Below are 19512 nucleotides of genomic sequence, written 5' to 3' on the forward strand. Positions count from 1 at the left end.
CCAGTCGTGTGTTATTTATATTTGGACTTGGGCCGCAAGAAACGACGGGCACCGTGCAGTCATCTGGGCGGATGAGATGCCACGCACGCCTGTGGTAATAACTATAAATAAGACGTAACTTGCCGACTAGGCATGGGTCTTCTTTTAGGTGGAAGTTCTGGGTAAATTAACCCCAGGATGAAACCTGGGGTGAAACCCCCAGCTGGAGTCGTCTCTGAAATAAAAACCCAGCCAGAACCTCCCCTGTCTCCACCAAGGCCACCTCCCTGCACCCACGGCTCAGAGCCTTCTCGGGGTTTGGAGCCCAAACGGTTCAGTGTTTGCTGCAGTCCACTCTCCACGAGAGAGCTGTCTCGGGGTGTCTGCTCATGAACCAGGGAGACTTTAGCTCAGAAGTGCTGGAAATAGGTTTGTGGACCCCTGTGCAGAGGGAAGCTGTCGGGGAGGGAGGGAGGACGGGTGGGTAGGGGGTCGGGCCCATGCTCCTTTTCTGGGTCAGTTGCCTCAGTTTCCTGGGTGTGAAAGGTACACCTGTTGAGTGTGGGCGGATGCTCTTAGCGTTTCCATTTTTCCAACTTGAATTGGACTTTTTCCCTCCTGAGATCAGGCTAATGATTTAGGACACAGGTAGCCCCATGGGGCCAGGCATCCCGGGGTTTATAAATAGCATCTCCTCGGCCATAAATGGACCGCGGCCGGGCCTCGGGAGGCAGCCGTGCTTAGCTGCCCCAGCAGATCCTGCGGCCCTGTGAACCCTCTCCCCTTGGCCAGCCCCTCCTGCGGTGAGTCTCCTCTTCTCTCCTTTGCTCGTGGGAGGCTGGGCAGGGAGGACTGAGGCGTGGGTAGGAGCTGACCGCATTCAAACTCCCAGTGGGTGTCGGGGGAAGAAACGTGAACCAGAGCAGTCCACTCGTCGCAGACAAACGTCAGCCAAGAGTTGGAGTCAAACTTTGAGTTTCTGTGCCAGGATTTGAAACTTTCTGTGCTGTTAGGCACTTCTGAGCCCGTTCCAGCCCTCGCACCTTCGCCTGGATTTTGCAGCATCTCCAGGTTCCCCAGTCGGTTGATGGATGTCTGCAATTTTCTGGAGCCTCAGAAATGAGAGCCTCTGGCAAGAGAGGGCAGGTTTGAAGTGGTGTGAAATAAAGCTGGATATTTTCTTAAGAGAAAAAGAGAACCCAGGGCCATTGCACTCTGATCCGGACTGCAGCGTCTCAGGGAGGGGACAGCTCCGTGCTTCTCGTCACTGTTTCCAAGAGCTCCCGTCACAGCAGCAGGCTGCTCCCCCAGCTCTTCCGTGCGTTATGAGCCTGTACAATTCCCCCTCGGTTCCCCTGAGAGAGCCAGAGTGCTGGTCATGCTTTTGAAACGCTGCCCCAGAGGACGGCAGTGGGGTTGGAAGCCTACACCCGGGAGGTCCAGGGTGCGGGGGGAGCAGCGAGGCAGGAAGGTGGGGGCTCAGCGGTTGGAATCCCATGGGAGGACACAGGCTCGAGCCCTGGTCCTGGCCGGGGAGGATCCTCCATGCCACACGGTGCCACCAAAGAAACCCAGAAATGCTGATCTCTCCCCACCTCCTGATCTAAGGTCCTGCCCTGATGAATACAGCAGTAACACAGGCTTCCAAGAGCACTCGGGGCAAAGCTGATTTAGAGTTCTGTCCTAGAGTAAGGCTGGGCCGTACGTGTAGGGCATCTGTGTGAGGCTCACGCTGAACTAGGGAACTTGGCCCACGTGTTCTTATGGAGACAAGGAAACCAGTGGGTAAAGTTTGTGGGGTGAAATCTCCGGATAATCTCCTTTGTTGCTAGTTCTCTCCATTTGTGAAAACTGCGGCAGGCCGCTGGGCTGCTGGAGAGGGCAGTGCTCCTGTCCAGGAAGCAGCGCCTTATCCTGTTTCTCTGTCTAATTTGATCCTGCTTAAGCGCCGGGGCGGTGTGGACCAGCTCCCGGGGACTGCAGCAGCAAGGAGGGAACTGCTAAGACATTCAGTCCCGGGGCTCAGAGGCTATTTGGGGAACACTTGAAAAACTGGCTACCAGACGTTAGGCGTCAGGCCGCGTCAGGGGGTGAGGATTTGAAGGGCTACTCTGTGCTCTGTTGTTACACTGACTTCTGGGCTGAGTAGCTTGGAAAGCCTCAGGGAAAGCAGTCCGTCTTGGGAACCGGGATGGGGGCCGGCTCCTTGGGGTGGGGGGTGGGGGCCGGCTCCACGGGGTGGGGGCGGGGCGGCTCCTTGGGCTGAGGGGTGGGGGCCGGCTCCTTGGGGTGGGGGGTGGGGCGGGCCGGCTCCACGGGGTGGGGGCGGCTGTGTGCTCTGTTCTCTGGAGGCGCTCGCACCTGCTGTGCTCGTGGACTCTGAGCGCGTTAGCTGCACAAACCACACTTTCTTTTACTGCATGGAAGTAAATGGACATGTTTCCACGGATTAAAGTCCTTCTGGGGACATGGGTGATGACTCCGGTCCATCCTCATGGGACGGGACCAGGGCGGAGCCTGCCACAGAGGCACGTCCAGCTCGTGTTTCATTTCAGGCTCACGATCCCCAAACGTGTCAGGAGCACCCGTGGGTGGAGAGCAGCGGCTCCGGGTCAGACGGACGCTCAGCTCTGCTGCCGGGAGCCCGGGAGCAGGCGGCTTATTTTCATCACCTGAGGTGGCTTCCTCGCAGGAAAGGTCGAGACTCAAACCGGGACAGGAGACCACGCAGCTTGAGTTGTGTAAATTCACTCACAGTTGTAAACAGCGAACCCCGTGTGCTTTGACCACGGTTGACTGGTTGACTGTGTACCTTTGGTATGGAGGACGGTCAGTGGTCAGAGTGGGGTGTTGTCTCTGGAGGTCACAGAGCCTGGCCACCGGTGTGCCCAGTGTGCCCTGCCCCCTCCCCCAGCCCCTCTGTTCTCCGTGGAAGACGCTGACCCGGGTGGGCGGTGGGGTTAGAGCTGGGCTCTGGCCCCAATGCCTCCTCCCCTGGGACTCACTCCCTTAGGCTGTGCTGGGGGCAGCTGAGGGGTCAGTGAGGGGATTGTTTTCCTAAAGAGGAGAAAGCGGAGGGAGGTCTGTGCAAACATGCTGTCACCCCTTCCTCTTGGAGGATCCCCAGAGGGCAGCTGGCTGTGTCCCCATGGTCCCCTGAGACCCAGGGGCTACAACTCTGGAGCAGGGGCTGGGCCTGCAGGGCTCGTTTCCACGGGCATCCTCCCCGCATCTACAGGCCCCGGGCAGGCAGGGACGGGCACAGCTGGGCAGGTTCTAGAACCCGAGGTCCACCGAGCAGCGCCTGCACGGGGCCTGGCGTGGGCTCTGGCTGTGTGGCAGTCCCGCTGGCATGGGTCTCATGCACAAAGATAGGAGTTCGCTGTCAGCCTGGAGCAGGCACCCCCAAGGCCTCTCCATCCTTGAGACGCAACCAGCCGGGGTCCATGCGTGGCTGGCACGGACAGGTGCGCCCGTTGTGGGCGGGGTGGATGTGGGGGAGCCTCCTGGATCTCTGGGCAGGATGTCTACTCAGTGAGTGGAGAAGCGTGTGGGCTGGGGGCTAGGTACCGCCGGGCCCCTGATGTCCTGGGGGACGCATCTCCAGCAAGTCCACAGTCAAAGCAGGGGAAGGGCAAGCACTCGACTCCAGCCCTGCGTCCCCATCACCACAGAGGTCTCGCCTGCAGCAGGAGAGGGTGGGTTCGCCAGCCACCCATCAGCCCAGCACAAGCTGGGCGCCTACTGCACGTAGAGCCCGCAGGGTGCTGGCTCTGAACAGGACCGGGGTCCTGCCAAGGGGCGGCTGCCTCTTTGGGGCGCTAGCTGCTACACTCTGAACACATCCTGACAGCTTATTCTCCCCTGTCACCTTGGCCATTTTTGGACTCTTCCCTCTGCCAAGAAAGGCGACAGATTTGACGGGTGGCTCAGCAGAGACATGTACATATCATGATGGGCCAGGACACCGGTGCAGCCGCAGCTGCAAGGCGTCCTGGGCTTCTCTGCCGTAGGACTCCTCCCCACGAGCGCACGGCCGGTGGGAGAAGGCGTCTCGGGGATGAAACTGGCTCCGAGTGGTGACCCCTGGCCCCCAACACATGGACTCAGCGACCCGTTTCCAGAGATGGAATGTGTGCCTTCTTAGAGGGGAAACTTTCCTTGAAGATTCGCTCTGAGTCACTCCCTGGAAAATCCCAGGGATGAAGTTGAGGGACTGCAGATATTAAAATGATAAGCGTGTGCTTTCAGATGCCCCGTCCTGCCTACACAATTAAGCTCGATAACAACAGACACTAGTGTGCCAGGCACAGACGGCCACTGGTGTCAGTGTGCGTTCCTCCCTGCGGAGCGTGCACGTTCAGCCGGAGGTCCGGGTTAGAGACAGAACAAGAGCATCAAAGCCACGCAGAGCGCTGGAGGGTCGAGTCCCTCCCAGGGCTGCAGGTGTCCGAACCTGCGCACTTGACCTCAGAGTCACAGCACCTCTTTCAGAGCTGGGTGGGATGGAGGGGCTGCGTCTGCATCGGCTCCCTTAGGCGGAAGTTTCCGTTGTGTGTTTACAGTCAGATGTACACCACGTGCCACACGCCGGACCCCAGGGATCCATGGTGGTTGGTTGACTAGCTGGCTTTTAGGAGGGAATTTGGAGATGAGTTAGTGCAGAAAAGTATAAAAGGCCCAGGAAGAGCAGTCTGGTGGTGTCTGGACCTGGTCTTCTGTATGCTTCTGTGTGCACACAGGGCATTTCTGTTTGATTTTGGGAAATCATTCCCCTCTCTGGCCACGGGGGCACCTGCCCATCCTCCCCCAAGGGCAGGAGCTTGGCTAACCCCCAAGGACCTTGCCAAGCTCTGCAGTTCTGCGATTCTGGGAGATCACAGACTAAAGGGACCTGATTGTGAGTCACAGACGAGGAACAAACCCTGTGTTTGGAAGGCTTCCTAGCCTCCGCTCAGGAGTGTGGGTAGCGGTGCGGAGTGGGGGGCTCGCCGCAGGCAGGATCCTATGCTTGCCCCTCAGCTTTCACCCTGTCCTGTGGGCTGTACTCTGGGCCAGATCACTCCAGTTTGAACACAGAAGATAAGAATGGACTGGGGTTTGGGGGGTCCTTGAGTCCCTCTGTCTGGAGGTCAGCAGCCACAGGGCCTGGGGGATGCTGTCTGCTCCCCTCAGAGAGGCAGGCAGCTGGGAAGCTGGCGGGCTACTGGCTTGGCGGGCACGTGCAGCACATGCTGCTAACACGCCCTGCCTCAGACCCCCACATTCCCGCCGCAGGGGGCCCCCTGTCTCTGGGATCTAATGCTTGGTAATCTGAAGAGCTGATCATAGGTATAAAGTGCATGATAAATCTAATGCACTTGAATCATTCCAACCCTGCCCCCTCCAGTCTGTGGGAAAACTGTCCTCTTCAAAACTGGTCCCTGGTGTCAAAAAGGTTGGGACCACTGTTCTAGCAGAGAGAAGCTTGGGGAGAATTTAGCCAAAACACACTCACTTTCCTGCACCCCGCAGGCTTTGAGCTGGGCTCCGTCCCCAGGCCTGCTCCCCCAATGAAGTAAGCTGACAGGTCGCCCGTGAGTGGGCCAGGCTGTTAGACGGGTGGGCCTGGGTGTGTCCTGGAGACACCATCCTTTCTCAAGGCCCCTTCAATCAGGAGTGGCTTCAGCCTCTGCACAGATGCTGAATGCTCCACATGTGGCTGTGGTCTTTGCAGAGTGAAAGCTCTCCTGTTGGGACCCTGCGACCCTGTGTCCTGCCTCGCCTTGCTCCAGGGATGCCCTCACCCGCCCTGCGGCCGCCGTCACCTCCCCACCCAGAGAGGCTCCTCTCAAACGGCGCCTTCTTGGGGGCTGCTGGCTGCCGCACTCCAGGGCCACGTGCCCCGCTCCCGCAACCACTCCACTTCCCAGAGGGTTTCGTGCCTCTCTCTGCTTTGTCTCCTCCTCGCTCGGGTTCTAAGTGTTTGTGTACTTCTTTGACCTGTGCTTCAGTTATTTTTATCCTTATCACTCACATTGCTTTCCACATTGCCTGAACAGACTAGGTCGTCTGTGGACACTGGGTGAGTTTATTCATTAAGTGGAAAGTGTAGCTCAGTCTTCTGATTTTTTATGGACTCAAACAAGAAAGGCAGTCAGGTGCCGGGGGACCTAATAGGCGTCCAACACTATTTCCTCTTAGAGAGTCTTCCTTTTGTCCCCTTCTTTTCTTTTAGGAAGGGTTTAGTTAGTTGGAGTTGATTCTCGTGTAGGAATTGCAGCAGCCTGGTCAGTGGAAATGCAGGGCCTCAGCTCTGCCTGTTGCTCTTTCCTGCAGGAGTTACCAAGATGTCGCTCGTTGCTGTGCCCTTCTACCAAAAGAGACACAAGCACTTTGACCAGTCATACCGCAATATCCAGACAAGGTACCTTCTGGATGAATACTCAGCGAAAAAGAAGTAAGTCGAAAGTCACTGATGAGGCGGCTGATCTCGAGTATGAGCTGTGTCTGACCTTGGAGGCTTCCTAAAGCCCAGAGATGAACTGGTTTGGGGGTTCAGGGAGGGCTGTGATCCCCGATGCTTGTGTCCAGAGCAGAGAGGGAGCTGGGAGCCCCAGCTGCACAGAAAGCTTTGGGGCTACTGCATGACATCCTGGCAGGTCCTCTTAGATCGGCTCTGAGCCCCGGGTTTAGCTCATGAGGCAGGGATCTTCCTTCACATGCCTTCAGAACTAGAATTTAAAAGCTCACCCAGAAGCAAGGACCATGAGAAGGAACTCCATGGAAGGGAATGCTGGTGGGACTGAGTGTGTAGGGGCAAAGTGATGACTGGATGGAAGCTGACCTCAGAATACTGCTACGTTAATGACAAAGGTAGCAGAAGGTAGACTGCTCTCTGTCTGATGGGCTGGTGTCAAGCTGCAGCTTCATCAGTGAGCTCCTGCGGCGATAATTTAGGAGACGGACACTGGCACTGGCTCTGGCCTCAGCTCCGCGGCCCCTATATTTAGAGCTGCCCGTGGCCCTTGTGGTCGGCTGCCATCCCAGGAACAAACAGAGCCAAACATTCGCTGCCCCTCCCGCAGCCTTGGGGAGCTTCAAATCTCTTAAGATAGACATCACTGCAGCCTCAGGCCAGAAGGGCCTGGCAGGCACCTGCTGGCCCCAGAGGGCGGGCGGGGGTGGCAGGGAGCTGAGTCTGGGGAGAGGGGGCGCCCCTGGCGCTGGACACGGGCAGATGGGGAGGAGGTCACACACAGGGTTGAGTGTGTGCACGCGCGAGCAGGTAGGTGTGTACACACAGGCGCGCCCACAGGCGTGGGTGCCCGTGCATTCCGAGGAGAGGCTGGGGGGATGGAAAGAGTGATGCTGTTTGTAACTACACGTTTGCACTTCTCCCCTGCACCAAGGCGCGCTTCCGCCCAGTCGTCTTTGCAGAGATCGGTCACTCGGAAGTCGTCCTCGCAGAGGGAGTCCAGCCGGGCGGCGTTGGGAGAGTCCACCCTGGGGGATACCACCCTGGGGGAGACCAGCCTGGGGGACACCACCTTGGGGAGGACCACCTGCCCCCTGTGCGCCAAGAGGATGAGCAGTGCGCTGGAAGAGGAGGCGCAGGAGAGGAAGCGCAGGTAACTCCCAACCCCCGCCACCGCCACACTCGGCGCCCCAGCCCGGGACCGGGGGCTGTGTGGCCAGAGAGCGGGGGCAGAGCTGGAGGGGCCTGGGAGACGCGGGGGCGCTCCTGCTGCAGCAAAAGCCACGAGCGGCTGCTTTCAGCCCGTCTTGCTCTGCACCCCCGTCGTCGTCTCCACTGGTCCCTGCAAGGAGGCGAGCGGGGTGGCTTTTCTGCACCCTCGGGCAGAGAGGAGCGCCGTGGTCCAGGGGACCCACGTCTACTTCCCCACGACACAGCTGGGCTGGCCTCAGGCCTCTGTCCCCTCCCCGCTAAATGCACTTCCCCACCCAGGGAACATGACTGCCACACTTGGAAACATCGAGACCTAAAGGTGTGAATTGGAGTTTTCAAATTTCCATCAACAACCTCTCGGGCTACCAACGGCCAGCTGTGAGGCCTGTACTCAAGCAGGGGACCTTCCAGAGAGGGGCCAGGGTGCCAGCCGTCTGTCCTTGTGGACATGGAGCTGCAGGGAGTGGTCTGTGGACCCTCGTGCTTCACATTTCTACTGGCTCAGCTCATGGGGAGAAGCCACCGGAATGGGGCGGGTGACTGAGAATGCCGGGCTTAAAATTAACCCAGATCACAAGAAGCTGGTGGTCAGCTTACTTGAATCTTCTAAGAACAGAGTGCTTACGCATCTCGAGAATGCTTTGTATCTGCTCTATTTTTCCTCCTCACCTTCTACTTATTTCTAGAAATTTCTCTCTATATCTCTAAAACACTCAAAATTCAAAAGGAAAAAAGGGATTTAGGTCAACATGTTTCAGTCTGAAAGTTGCACTGTGACTAAGGAATCTGTTTAATGAAAATATTGTATAGCTGAGAAGATTAGCCTTTATTTTTGAAAATTTGAATTATCTTTAAATGCCTTATGGGAATGTTGTCCTGTAAATTAATTTTATTGTCAAGAGAAGACTTATTTTTTCAAAGAATCAATTCAAAATGTGTACCTTAAGAAATTGGGTTTTTATGTGTTGGATTATAGCAGAAAGAGTTCTACTCTACTTAAGTGGTGGCACAGCAAGTGACAAGACCCGAGCCTTACCACTTTATCTTTATTTGAACCATCAGTTTTATTAATAACTTGGCGTGATCTTGTCCCATAAGTTCCCATTCCTCAGTTTCCTGAGGTGAAGTGGATGAGGAAAGTAAACTTGTGTTGATTCGAACAGTTAGGGAGTCGTTACTGTGACTCGTGTGGTTTCAGCAAAAAATGACTTTTGTGACAGTTCTGGCCGTTGGAAGTTTGCCTAAAACCTTTGCTACTGCTCTCCTGCAGTAGCAAATCTGACTCAAGAATGTATTTTGATTCTCGGTGACTGGTTATAATCTTACTGTGTCCCTGGAGCTCAGGGTGAAAGTCAGTCCGTCTGAGCAGGTGCAGCGTGGACAGGGCTCGGTTGTGCCCGCCCTCTACGGAGCCCAGCACCCAGGCTTTGGGCGCTGCTTTCAGGACCCTCACAGGGTTTTACTCTCACACCCCGTGTGCACATCTCCCGTGCAAAAGATCCTACAAGGTCCTTCCTCCCTTCAGAGTGAGCCTGAGTACAGCTGGAGGTTTTGGTGAGCTGAGCCAGAATTGGTGGAGATTTTGTAGCAATTCCCGCTCTGTCCTGGCCACAGAGGGGAGCGGGTGTAGGGGGGATTTGAGGAGTTAGATGAATTCCAGTCCTGGTGATGATTTACTACTCTTGCTGGCCAAAAGCGTTTCTGAAAGCACATATTTATTCCTTACGTCCTGTGGCAGATAGGAGTTTAATCTACAGGACAAATGTGTCTTTGGTGAAAGACAAAATTGTGGCTCGATCAGTGTGAGTTAAGCTGTGAGCTCTTCATGTGAGATAAAAGCCAAGGCGGCACCAGTGTGCTCTGAAGGGTCTGGGTGTGTCCTCCCGAAAGATACAGCCGATTAGCAGTGTCCCTTTGATGCCTGTCTGTCTGTCCTGGGCAAAGTGGGCCCCCCAGTCTCACGCAGCTGTCCAAGGGTTGTGTCGTTAGGGCAGAAGCTCGGACACTGACATTACTCGGCACAGGAGGATGGGGTCCTGGCCTTCTGGACAGGTACCAGCAGGGACACTTTGTCACTGTCCTGAGTGAGGGTGTTTGGGGCGAGGGGCAATTCCATTTCAATTATAAATCACTAGGGGCTGGTAGTGCCATCAACAAGCCCCATGCTCGTAGTTTGTACACAGGTCAAGGTGGGACTTCTGATCCTTCAGTCTTGCTAGGACAGTCTGCAGCATGTGCAGAGATCCATCACTGCTGTGTCTGTCACTTCGTGGGATCCCTGCAGACAAGAAGGCTCCATTTCTGGGAGCCCGCTTAGCAGGCCCCCGCTGTCTCCAGCACAGACCCGCAGAGCCACTTGCGTGGGCAAGTCTCCTGGAGTGAATGGGAGCCTGGCAGCCAGGATCAGGGTGTCTGGAGCCGGCCTGGAGCCTGGATGCCCGCTGGGCAGGGGTGTCGGGGGTCATCTGTGGGCCCACGGAGGCAGCCCTCGGCAGAAGGAGTGGGCCCCTCACTTCTCCGCCCCTATAGACCGAGAAGCTGCCGACTGTGTGCTCTGGAATACAGACTATTTCACTCTGAATTTGCTAGTTCAGAAGGCTTTACCTGGGTCTTTAATTCACTCAGACATGGCAGCCTCAGGTGGAGACGAGTGGGTTTTGTGTGACGCAGGGCTCGCGGAACAAGCGAGCGGAGGGGAACATGAAGAGGGGAGCTGGCGGAACCAGCTCTCCTCCCCAGGAGATCCTGGGGAGGCGGGGTCCGGCCCCGCCCATGGTAAGCGCGCCCCCTTCGCGGCTCCTGCAGGTACCAGTCGATGGTGGCTGCCTACGGGGAGGCCAAGCGGGAGCGCTACCTGAGCGAGCTGGCCCAGCTGGAGGAGGACGTGCACGTGGCCCGCACCCACGCCCGGGACCAGCTGGACAGGCTGGCCCTGCAGCACGCGGGCAGACACGGCCTGCACCATGCGGTAGGCGTGCGCACTGGGGGCGTCCGGGGGCGGTGGGGTGCTCCGGGGCCTGGGGCGCTCCCCAGCGCCCTGACCGTGCCGCGCCCTGGACAGGTGGACGACAGGCTGGCCTGGGAGCGGCACTCGTTTGAGGAGCGAATAAGCCGGGCGCCCGAGATCCTGGTGCGGCTGCGCTCGCACACCGTCTGGGAGCGGATGTCAGTCAAGCTGTGCTTCACGGTGCAGGGGTTCCCCACCCCCGTGGTGCAGTGGTGAGTGGGCGCCCTTCGGGTGGCCGGGCTGCTCCCATCTGAAGGCTCTGCGGCCTTCTGCTTACCTGGGTGGATGGAGAAGGTCCGTGTGCAGGGAGCCTGGCACCCACTCCAGGGAACAACACACACAAGACCCACCCGGAAAGGCAGCGGTAAACGCGCCCGGGGTCCTGGGCAGGCGGTTTCATTTCACTGCAATTGAGCCAACTGATTGTCCAGAGGACTGTTATGTAAAAACCCAGGAATTCCCTGGAGGCCCCTGGTCAGGACTCTGAGCTCTCGCTGCGGTGGCCTGGGGTTCCAGTCCGAGTCGAGGAACTAAGATCCTGCAAGCAGCACAATGCAGCTGGGAAAATACAATAAAGTAAAATAAAACCAGGTTCCCAGAAATGACCAGCGTTGACACCCACGGTTCTGCTTTTACTCGTGTGAGTGGAGACGCTAAACTCCAAGGCTTTGGAACCACAGGGCAGGGTTTCTGGAGCCTTGAGATACTGACAGATGAAGTCTCTAAGCCCACTGACACTTAGTTTTGATGTGCATTGCTAAGCTGACATATCTGTCCATTTCCTTCCTACTTGCTCATGCCGGGTCCCTGGGGTCTGTCTGGCCACAGAAGACATTTTGCTAGTGTCCCAGGTTGGGTCTCTTGGCAGCAGAGGGGACAAGTGTCTACCTGGCTCCTCTGGCTGCTTGATAGGCAGGGAGACTGGGAGCTGCCTGCCCTTGGTCTCGGGGAGCCGTGGTTCTGCTGTCCTGGGGGACCACTGGTCCAGCCTCCTCCTGGTGAGACCAGAGTGGCTGGGTCTCTCCATGTGAGTCCCGGTGACCCTGTAGCTTCCAGAGGCTATACCAGGGCCTGACCAACCTTGGCTACATTTTTTTCTTGGAATGACATATCCTGAATTTCTAGCAAGTTCCAGGGGACCTTGGCCCATGCTCTGTTGCAGGTTGAGGGTTGCCCAGGTCATCAGAGTCTAGTGAGAACTGACCCCTCTTAAACAGTTGAGGGGGGTTCTGGACCCTTCCTGAAGCTGCTCCCCTTGTTCATCCACCTGAGATGTGAGCGGTGACTCAGGCAGAAGCAGGGTGATGATGCGTGTGTGTGTGCACGTGTGTGTGCACGTGTGTGTGTGTGTGTGCACGCATGTGTGCGTGCGCATGTGTGTGTGAGTGTGGGGCCAGGCGGGGGCAGGGATGGAAAACGAGCAAGGTCAGGACACGCACCAGACTTCCACCTGCCTTCACACTCAGGTGCTTTCCTTGTTCAGGTATAAGGATGGCAGCTTGATCTGCCAGGCTGGGGAGCCGGGCAAGTACAGAATCGACAGCAAGTATGGTGTGCACACGCTGGAGATCAACAGGTAAGCACCCAGACGCCTGCCCAGGTGGCCAGGCCCCAAACACAGGAGCACAGGGCAGGTCACTCCACATTCTGCACAGCGGTCCCAGAGCTTCTGAGTTAACTTTTGGCAGGAGACACAAGTGTCCCTCCGTCTCCCTGGTGGCATCTGAGGGGTGTGGACCCGAGCTCTGCCCAGGCTTCTGCTTTGGACACAAAGGGAGTAGGTGGTTTAGACAGTTTATCGAAGGACAACGGCGGTCAGTCCAGGTATGAGGCCACGGGGAAAGCTGAGACACCCTCATGCCCGCCCACCAGCCGGGCTGAATCTTCTCCCAGGTTTGGGCCACAATCCCTAAGTTCCACTCTTCAAGGAAACGTGTCTTTTTTTTTTTTTCCTCACAACAAATTGGAAACATGTGATAAATACAGGTGAGCTTCCCAGGCAGTGCTGGTGGTGAAGAATCCACCTGCCAATGCAGGAGACCTAACAGACTCAGGTTCGATCCCTGGGTTGGGAAGATCCGCTGGAGGAGCACACGGTGGCCCGCCCTGGTGCTCTTGCTGGAGAATCCGTGGGCAGAGGAGCCCGGCGGGCTATGGTCCCTGGGGTCGCAAAGTCAGACACGACTGAAGCGACTAAGCATGCACACATGTGCAGTAAATATAGATAAGTAAAAGATAATGACGTTCACCCCTGTTTCCAGCGACTGGGGTCAGTATTCTGGCGCACTTACAGCACTGCTGTTTCTCTTAAACAACATTCACCCTCTATGCATACTTCAATTTTTTTAACAAAAAGTGAAATTCTGCTGTTCATTTTCTTTCTGCTTTTCTGAATACATAGCTTTCATTTTTTACAAAAAGATCATAACATTATGCAGGTTAATGAGGACAGAGGCTAACAGGCTACAGTTAAGATTAAAGTCTGTGTTGAGTCATGACTTTGTTTCTCTAAAGTAAAGCTGAGGCTGCTTAGAACAGCTGGAGGCCCCACTGGCACTGTTGGCTGAGAACCTACTGTGTGCCCCACACTGTCCGGGAGCTTGGGATAAAGCAGCCAGAAGCTGGCTTCCTGACTTGGAGGTCTAGCACACGGAGGTGAGCCGTGCACGTCAGGAAAGGAGAATCAGGCCAGGGTGATGGTGCTGGGCACCCAGATCCAGACACGCAGCCTGGCCATGGGGTGGGTGTAAGCTGAAGGGGCACGTCTTTCGGGAGAGGCTGTCTAAGGGCGAGGCCTGCAGGTGACGGCAGAGGGACGGGGGCTCCCAGGAGGGGCACTGCCCCGGGGCTGCAACAGTCGGCAGGCATCTCAGGGCAGGAGGGCAGAGACGACCACCCCTACCCTGAAGCCATCCGCTGGGACCATGGCTGTTGTCAGGTACAGAGGGGAAGGCAGGTCTGACGGGTCCCCAAGAGTCACCGCTGCGAGTAGCAGGAGGGCAGGTGGGCAGTTTGGCCGGAATGTAGGGAAGGTGGCGTCGTGTGGGCGGGTGGACGGGGTGAGGACAGGTTTCGAGAGTGGAGCACGAGGGTTTGTGATGGAGTGGCCAGGCAGTCCCGTGTCTGCTGGGGTGTGGGTGGCTGAGGGACGGTGGGGGCCAGGCATCCATGCTCCTTCGAGTCCTAGAGTTTCCGGAAGTGTCCACAGGCAGTGAGCCATGCAGTTTATGAACAGGGAGAGGGGCCAGCCGCTGTTTAGGAGAATGCTTTAATTTGAGGTGGCTTTCTCACCTGGGGTACCCTGGGAGTGCTCGGGGTGAGCTTGAGGGAGCAATTGCTTCATTTTAAAGCTATATTTTAATCATTATTTTGAAAAGAGAAACAAATTCCCTTTCTCAAGTATGTGTGTGTTAGTTAATCAGTTGTGTCCGACTCTGTGCGACCCCCTGGACTGTAGCCCACCAGGTTCCTCTGTCCATGGGATTCTCCAACAAGAATACTGGAGTGGGTGGCCTTTCCCTCCTCCAGGGGATCTTCCCGACCCAGGGATGACACCTGGGTCTCCTGCATTGCAGGCGGATTCTTTATCATCTGAGTCCCTGGGGAAGCTCTTCTTAAGTATGGAAAGATCCTATTCACCCTCACATGGCAACTTTTCATGGTGTATTGAGAATAAGAGAAGCTTTGAACCAGGGGAGCTAAATCAGTGAGGCCCCAGTATACCCAGGGATCCTCAGATAGACTTGGTGTTGGCGTCAGCTTGCAAGTAGCCAAGGAACTGGGGACAAGGACATTCCCAAGACTAACGTTTTTCTCAGTATTCTTACTTGTGTGGGGACATTCTTAGCAGCTGAAATGAGCATATTCTCCAGAAGAAGTGCCGGGAGGTCCCACACACGACAGCTGCGTTCAGCTGTTCATTCCAAACTGCTGAGCTGCCATCATCTGATCCGCGCCCTGTAGGTGTGGGAGAATGTGCCTGCTCCTTGCCGCCCCGCCGGGAGCCAGCCCCGCCTTCTCTTACCCAGTGACATTTGCTCCTATGAATATTTTTTGGCTGCTGCTGCCAGATTCTTGAAGTGCCGAAAAGGAAGCTTCGTCCCCTTCGGTACTGTTCGAATTGAAGCTGTAATTGACACGGTTTTACATGCTCATAAGACTTTCTCTTGGGACTCACAGGGTGAGTTCTGTTTCTTCAAAGAATTTTTATGCTGCTGCTGTTTTGGTAAAGGCGCTCAGAACATCACGTATTGTGTTTCAGTCTGACCCCAACGCGCCCCACTCCTTGTAGGGTGACTCCAGGGCTGGCCTCTACTCGCGCTTTATTTTTAGACTTTGATATTCAAATTCTACTTTGAGTGAAAATTTAAATCCCGTGTCAACACCGCTTAGAGTTTGAGGACATGGGCCCCGATGACCCAGAAGAAATTCATGTCCTGCTTAAACGTTCATCTGTCCCTTTTTTAAAATAGACAAGGGACTTCCCTGGTCGTCCAGTGGCTGAGACCCCATGCTCCCAATGCTGCGAGCCTGGGTTCCATCCCTGGTCAGGAAAATAGATTCCAGGTGCTGCAACTAGGAGTTCGAATGCCACAACCAAAGATCCCACGTGCCGCAGCTGAGACCTGGCGCAGCCAAGTGAATAAGTAAATATTCAAGTAAAACAAAATGGACCACGTTGGACTTCCTGGTGATCCAGTGATTAAGACTTTGTGCTTCCACCGCAGGGGGCACAGCTTTGGTCTCTGACTGCGGAAGTTCCACATGCCACTTGGAGTGACCCCCCTCAAAAAAAAAATAGATAAGGTTTCTCGCCTGGGGTGGCTTTGGGAACACTTCAGATCGAGGCTTTGGGAAGCAAAAGTGCCCCACGACGTTTGAAACAACTGAGACAGAAGGAATGCCCCTCTGTGTGCCCTGGGATGTCGTCCAGATAGAAAGGAAGCTTCTCTGCCCCTCATCACTTGTGTGTGGCTTCTGACAGTCTCGAATTAAGACTCTGGGCTTCCCCTGGTGCGGCCTCGGGAGGGAGAGAGAGACTGGAGGCCCCTGGCTGTGGTCAGGCGTGCGGGTCTCCAGGTGACCTGTGAACGAAATTTCACGTGGGGCGTGGTCCCCTCTGAACACTCTGTCCTGCATGCCCTGGCCCTGCTGTCTGCCCTTTCGTGTGGTGCCACCGTGTACGAGGCTTCCTGCGGCCCACCCCTGCACCAGAGCCAACCAATACACATGGGCAGCCCCGCACACCCGTGTGCTTATTTATCATCTGTATACGTTCCACTGTGTCTCATAGGAGGCGAAGCGTTTACAGAGACGTGTCCAAGAAGAAATAGATGAGAGTAACCCGAGTTCCGCCCTGCGCTGTGTGCTCCCTTAGGGGGCGTGCCTGCCCGGGGTCCTCTGCATGGAGTCAGCAGGTCTGGGCACTTGTAGGGGCCGTGGGCTTCTGTCCACATCACACGGTCCGTGGAGCCTCTGTACTGGATAGGTGCGTGTGAGTGGGTGCACAGGCCTTCTGCGCACCAGGACCCTGGGTCCCAGGCGCCCTTTCCCTGGCCCGGTCCCTCCTGCTAAGCGGCAAGTGCTGGCGGGTTACTTGACCTGCGTTTGCGCTAATGCGTTAGGGAGCTCTGCCCCGGGTCCTAATTCTGTGAATCAACCGAGGAAGAGCTCAGACTCCAGCAGGAGACGCTGTTGTCCAGGTGGGCTTGGCATCTGGGGCCGGACTGGAACCTCGCAGGGGTGGGCCAGGGTTCCTCCGAATGTTCTGAAATATGCTCTCCTTTTGTCGGTAAAGAATCTACCTGCAGTGCAGGAGACCCAGGTTCAATCGCTGGGTTGGGAAGATCCCCTGGAAAAGGAAATGGCAACCCACTCCAGTATCCTTGCTTGGTAAATCTCATGGACAGAGGAGCCTGGTGGGCTGCAGTCCATGGGGGTCGCAAAGAGTCAGGCACGACTGGGTGACTAACACTTATTTACTGTTGGAGACACTGTGTACTTTTTGGTCAAAGAAACTATTTTCAGCCCCAGGTGGAATAGAACATGAAATAAAATTAAAGGACTTCTGAAGAACCGGTTCGTCTCTGGGTCACTGGATGCTTGAAGCATCTAAATGTGACATTTGAGTAAATGTTCTCCGTGTTTTTGTCACTGTGCGTGTGATGCGCACGCTTGGAGAGGCGGCAGAAGGCAGAAAGCTGCGGATTTCAGGATTTTGTGTGTGTTTACCCAGCTTCTTAGAGACTTTGCTTTTTCTTTGTATTAATAGGGTAACAGGACTCTCTTGCCTGGCACTTTGTATACAAAATAGCTGATGAAAAATGACCAGCAGAGTGTGTATATGCTAAGTTGCTTCAGTCGTGTCCAACTCTTTGTGACCCCATGGACTGTAGCCACCAGGTTCCTCTGTCCATGGGATTCTTTAGGCAAGAATACTGGAGTGGGTTGCCATGCCTTCCTCTAGGGGATCTTCCCGACCCAGAGGTTGAACCTGTGTCTCTGGTGTCTCCTGCACTGGCAGGTGGGTTCTTTACCACTGGCGCCACCTGGGAATCCCAACCAGCAGAGAGTCTGCATTTAGTTTAAGTCCTCCTCTCAACTCTGATGTTTCTGGGGGAAGCTGGTGGGAAGACAGTGCAGATCCAGAAAATAAGCTTCAACTTGTGTGAGATAGACATGGGGTGAGGAGCCCCTCCCCGATAAACTGGGGTCTGTGGTGCCCGGGTCACTGTCCTTCCTGGGGCTGAGCACACGTTCCCGTGATTCTTCGGACCCCAAGACCTCGGGCAGGTCCAGTTCAGGCACCCTGGTTACACCCGCCAGTGGGTGCTTGGGGTCTGCACAGGGGCCCCCTGGTGGGGAGGGAGTAGGGGTGATTCTCCCAGAGGCTGAGGCCATTGGAGCTGCCCCATGACAAGACAAAACCACGGACGCAGCAGGTAGGAAAACAGAACCAGAGGGAACACAGGCTCCTCCTCGAGGGTGAAACTCGGGGTTTTAGGAAGGGCCAGTACATATTTTTGCCTGCAAAGCCAAGGCATAGTGTGTGTAATTAATACCTCATTCCGAGGACAAGCTGGCATTGTTCTTAAACAAATTGCTCAAGGACGAGGGATCCAGGTCACCCGAGCCGCTTTCGAGGAAGGCTGTGCTTGCATCCGGGGCCGAGCAGGGCGGTCCCAGGGCACCGTCAGGACTGTGTCTGGCTTTTCCCCCAGGGCTGACTTTGACGACACCGCAACCTACTCGGCGGTGGCCACGAACGTGCATGGGCAGGTGTCCACCAATGCGGCAGTGGTGGTGAGAAGTGAGTGTGCCCTCGGGGTGGGTGGGGGCTGCTCCCGCCTTCTCTCCCCTTTCTCCACCCGCCGTGACCGCCCGGCTGTCTTGCAGGGTTCCGGGGTGACGAGGAGCCGTTCCATTCGGTGGGGCTCCCGATTGGATGTAAGTTGATTATTTTCCTGTTTGTGCAGAAAAATGTGTCCAAATATTTTCTAAGCATCAGATGTTTTCTAAAACCATGTTGCAAAAGGCCCTTTCTCCCGGCTGGTGTCCGTATGCTGACAGTTGCTGCAAGGACTCAGGGCTCAGGGTGCTACGACTTGATGGGAGCCGCACGTCTTGGGGCTGGTGCAGGGTTTAGACCCCTTATTCTTACACGGTGCTCAGAGCACACATGCCCTGCACACTCTGATTCTCCCTCCTCTTTGGCACAAATGTCCAGATGTGACTCCACGCTGGTTTTCTGGTTCTTCAGAAGTGGCTGAGTCCACGCAGGCATCGTAATGAACATCACACATGGGGTTGAACATCAGACTCTTCCTTCCCGTGGTGCTGGAAGGCTGGAGGTCCCAGGTCGAGGTGCCCACCGAGTGGGTGAGGGATGCTGCATCCTCTCTGAGAGGAGAGAGGGCTCTGGTCTTGTGCTCTTCTTATGAGGGCATGGATCCTGTCCCAGGCCCCACCCTCATGACCTGATCACCCACAGACCCCCAATATCATCACACAGGAGCTCCCCCACATGAGACCTGGGGGACACAGACGTTCCATCCACGGCTGTCTGTTAGAGGCAGAGGGCACAGGGGTGGGGGGGGGGACCCGCTCTACCTGCTGGCCTGGCCGTGACCGTGCCCGCTGCTCTCTGCAGTGCCCCTGTCGTCCGTGATCCCGTACACGCACTTTGACGTCCAGTTCATTGAGAAATTCGGAGTCACCTTCCGGCGGGAGGGCGAGACCCTGACTCTCAAGTGTACACTGCTGGTGACGCCGGACCTGAAGCGCGTGCAGCCCAGGGCCGAGTGGTACCGAGATGGTGAGTGGCCGTGGGCTCTTCCTGGGCCTCGCGGGTGGACGTGAGCTCCGAACCTGCCGCTGACGTGGCGCTGTCTCCGCCTCCATGACAGCTGTAGGGGGCAGAGCGGGCGAGCCTGGGCGGAGCCTGGGCCTGCCGTGACCTTGACCTTCCCCGGAATGCGGTTCACGGGCCTGGAAGAGATGAGGCATCAGAGCTGTTCTCGGTCCACAGAGAGGGTCTCGTGTGATTAGGGGGAGAGAGCGAGGCGTCTGTTTCCGTATGTTTTTCCTCGGCTACAACAGTTGTGAACAGTCACCAGAGCTGACTGTGTGTCCGACTCTTCTGAGGTTGATGACCCAGTTCATTTCATCAGGACTTTTGGAGTGACTGTGCTCAGCCCCTTATGGGTGGATAGCTGAGGCAAGGAACCACTGACCTCCCCTCCCTGCCTCTGGGAGCCAGCAGGATAGGGAGTGGGACCCAGGAAGCCTGGCCCAAGTCTCCACGGCCCCAGGGCCCTGCCCCATGCTGCCGCCAGCACGGGCTGCCCTGTGCAGCTGT

At 56.3% G+C, this 19512-nt stretch overlaps 1 protein-coding gene across 1 annotated transcript in view; it reads left to right on the forward strand.

Moving 5' to 3' along the window:
* The first annotated feature begins 681 nt into the window (after nucleotides 1–681).
* Nucleotides 682–19512, forward strand: part of MYOM2 (myomesin 2) — a 63729-nt gene continuing 44898 nt past the window's right edge. Inside the window, exons 1-9 of the mRNA XM_061404051.1 lie at nucleotides 682–782; nucleotides 6298–6418; nucleotides 7371–7589; nucleotides 10454–10616; nucleotides 10710–10867; nucleotides 12139–12231; nucleotides 17876–17964; nucleotides 18051–18101; nucleotides 18805–18969. Coding sequence (XP_061260035.1) covers nucleotides 6309–6418; nucleotides 7371–7589; nucleotides 10454–10616; nucleotides 10710–10867; nucleotides 12139–12231; nucleotides 17876–17964; nucleotides 18051–18101; nucleotides 18805–18969 — 1048 coding nt within the window. The 5' untranslated portion in view covers nucleotides 682–782; nucleotides 6298–6308. The remainder of the gene's footprint in view (nucleotides 783–6297; nucleotides 6419–7370; nucleotides 7590–10453; nucleotides 10617–10709; nucleotides 10868–12138; nucleotides 12232–17875; nucleotides 17965–18050; nucleotides 18102–18804; nucleotides 18970–19512) is intronic.

The sequence above is a fragment of the Bos javanicus genome, chromosome 27 (genome assembly GCF_032452875.1).
Source record: "Bos javanicus breed banteng chromosome 27, ARS-OSU_banteng_1.0, whole genome shotgun sequence".
Taxonomy (NCBI): domain Eukaryota; kingdom Metazoa; phylum Chordata; class Mammalia; order Artiodactyla; family Bovidae; genus Bos; species Bos javanicus.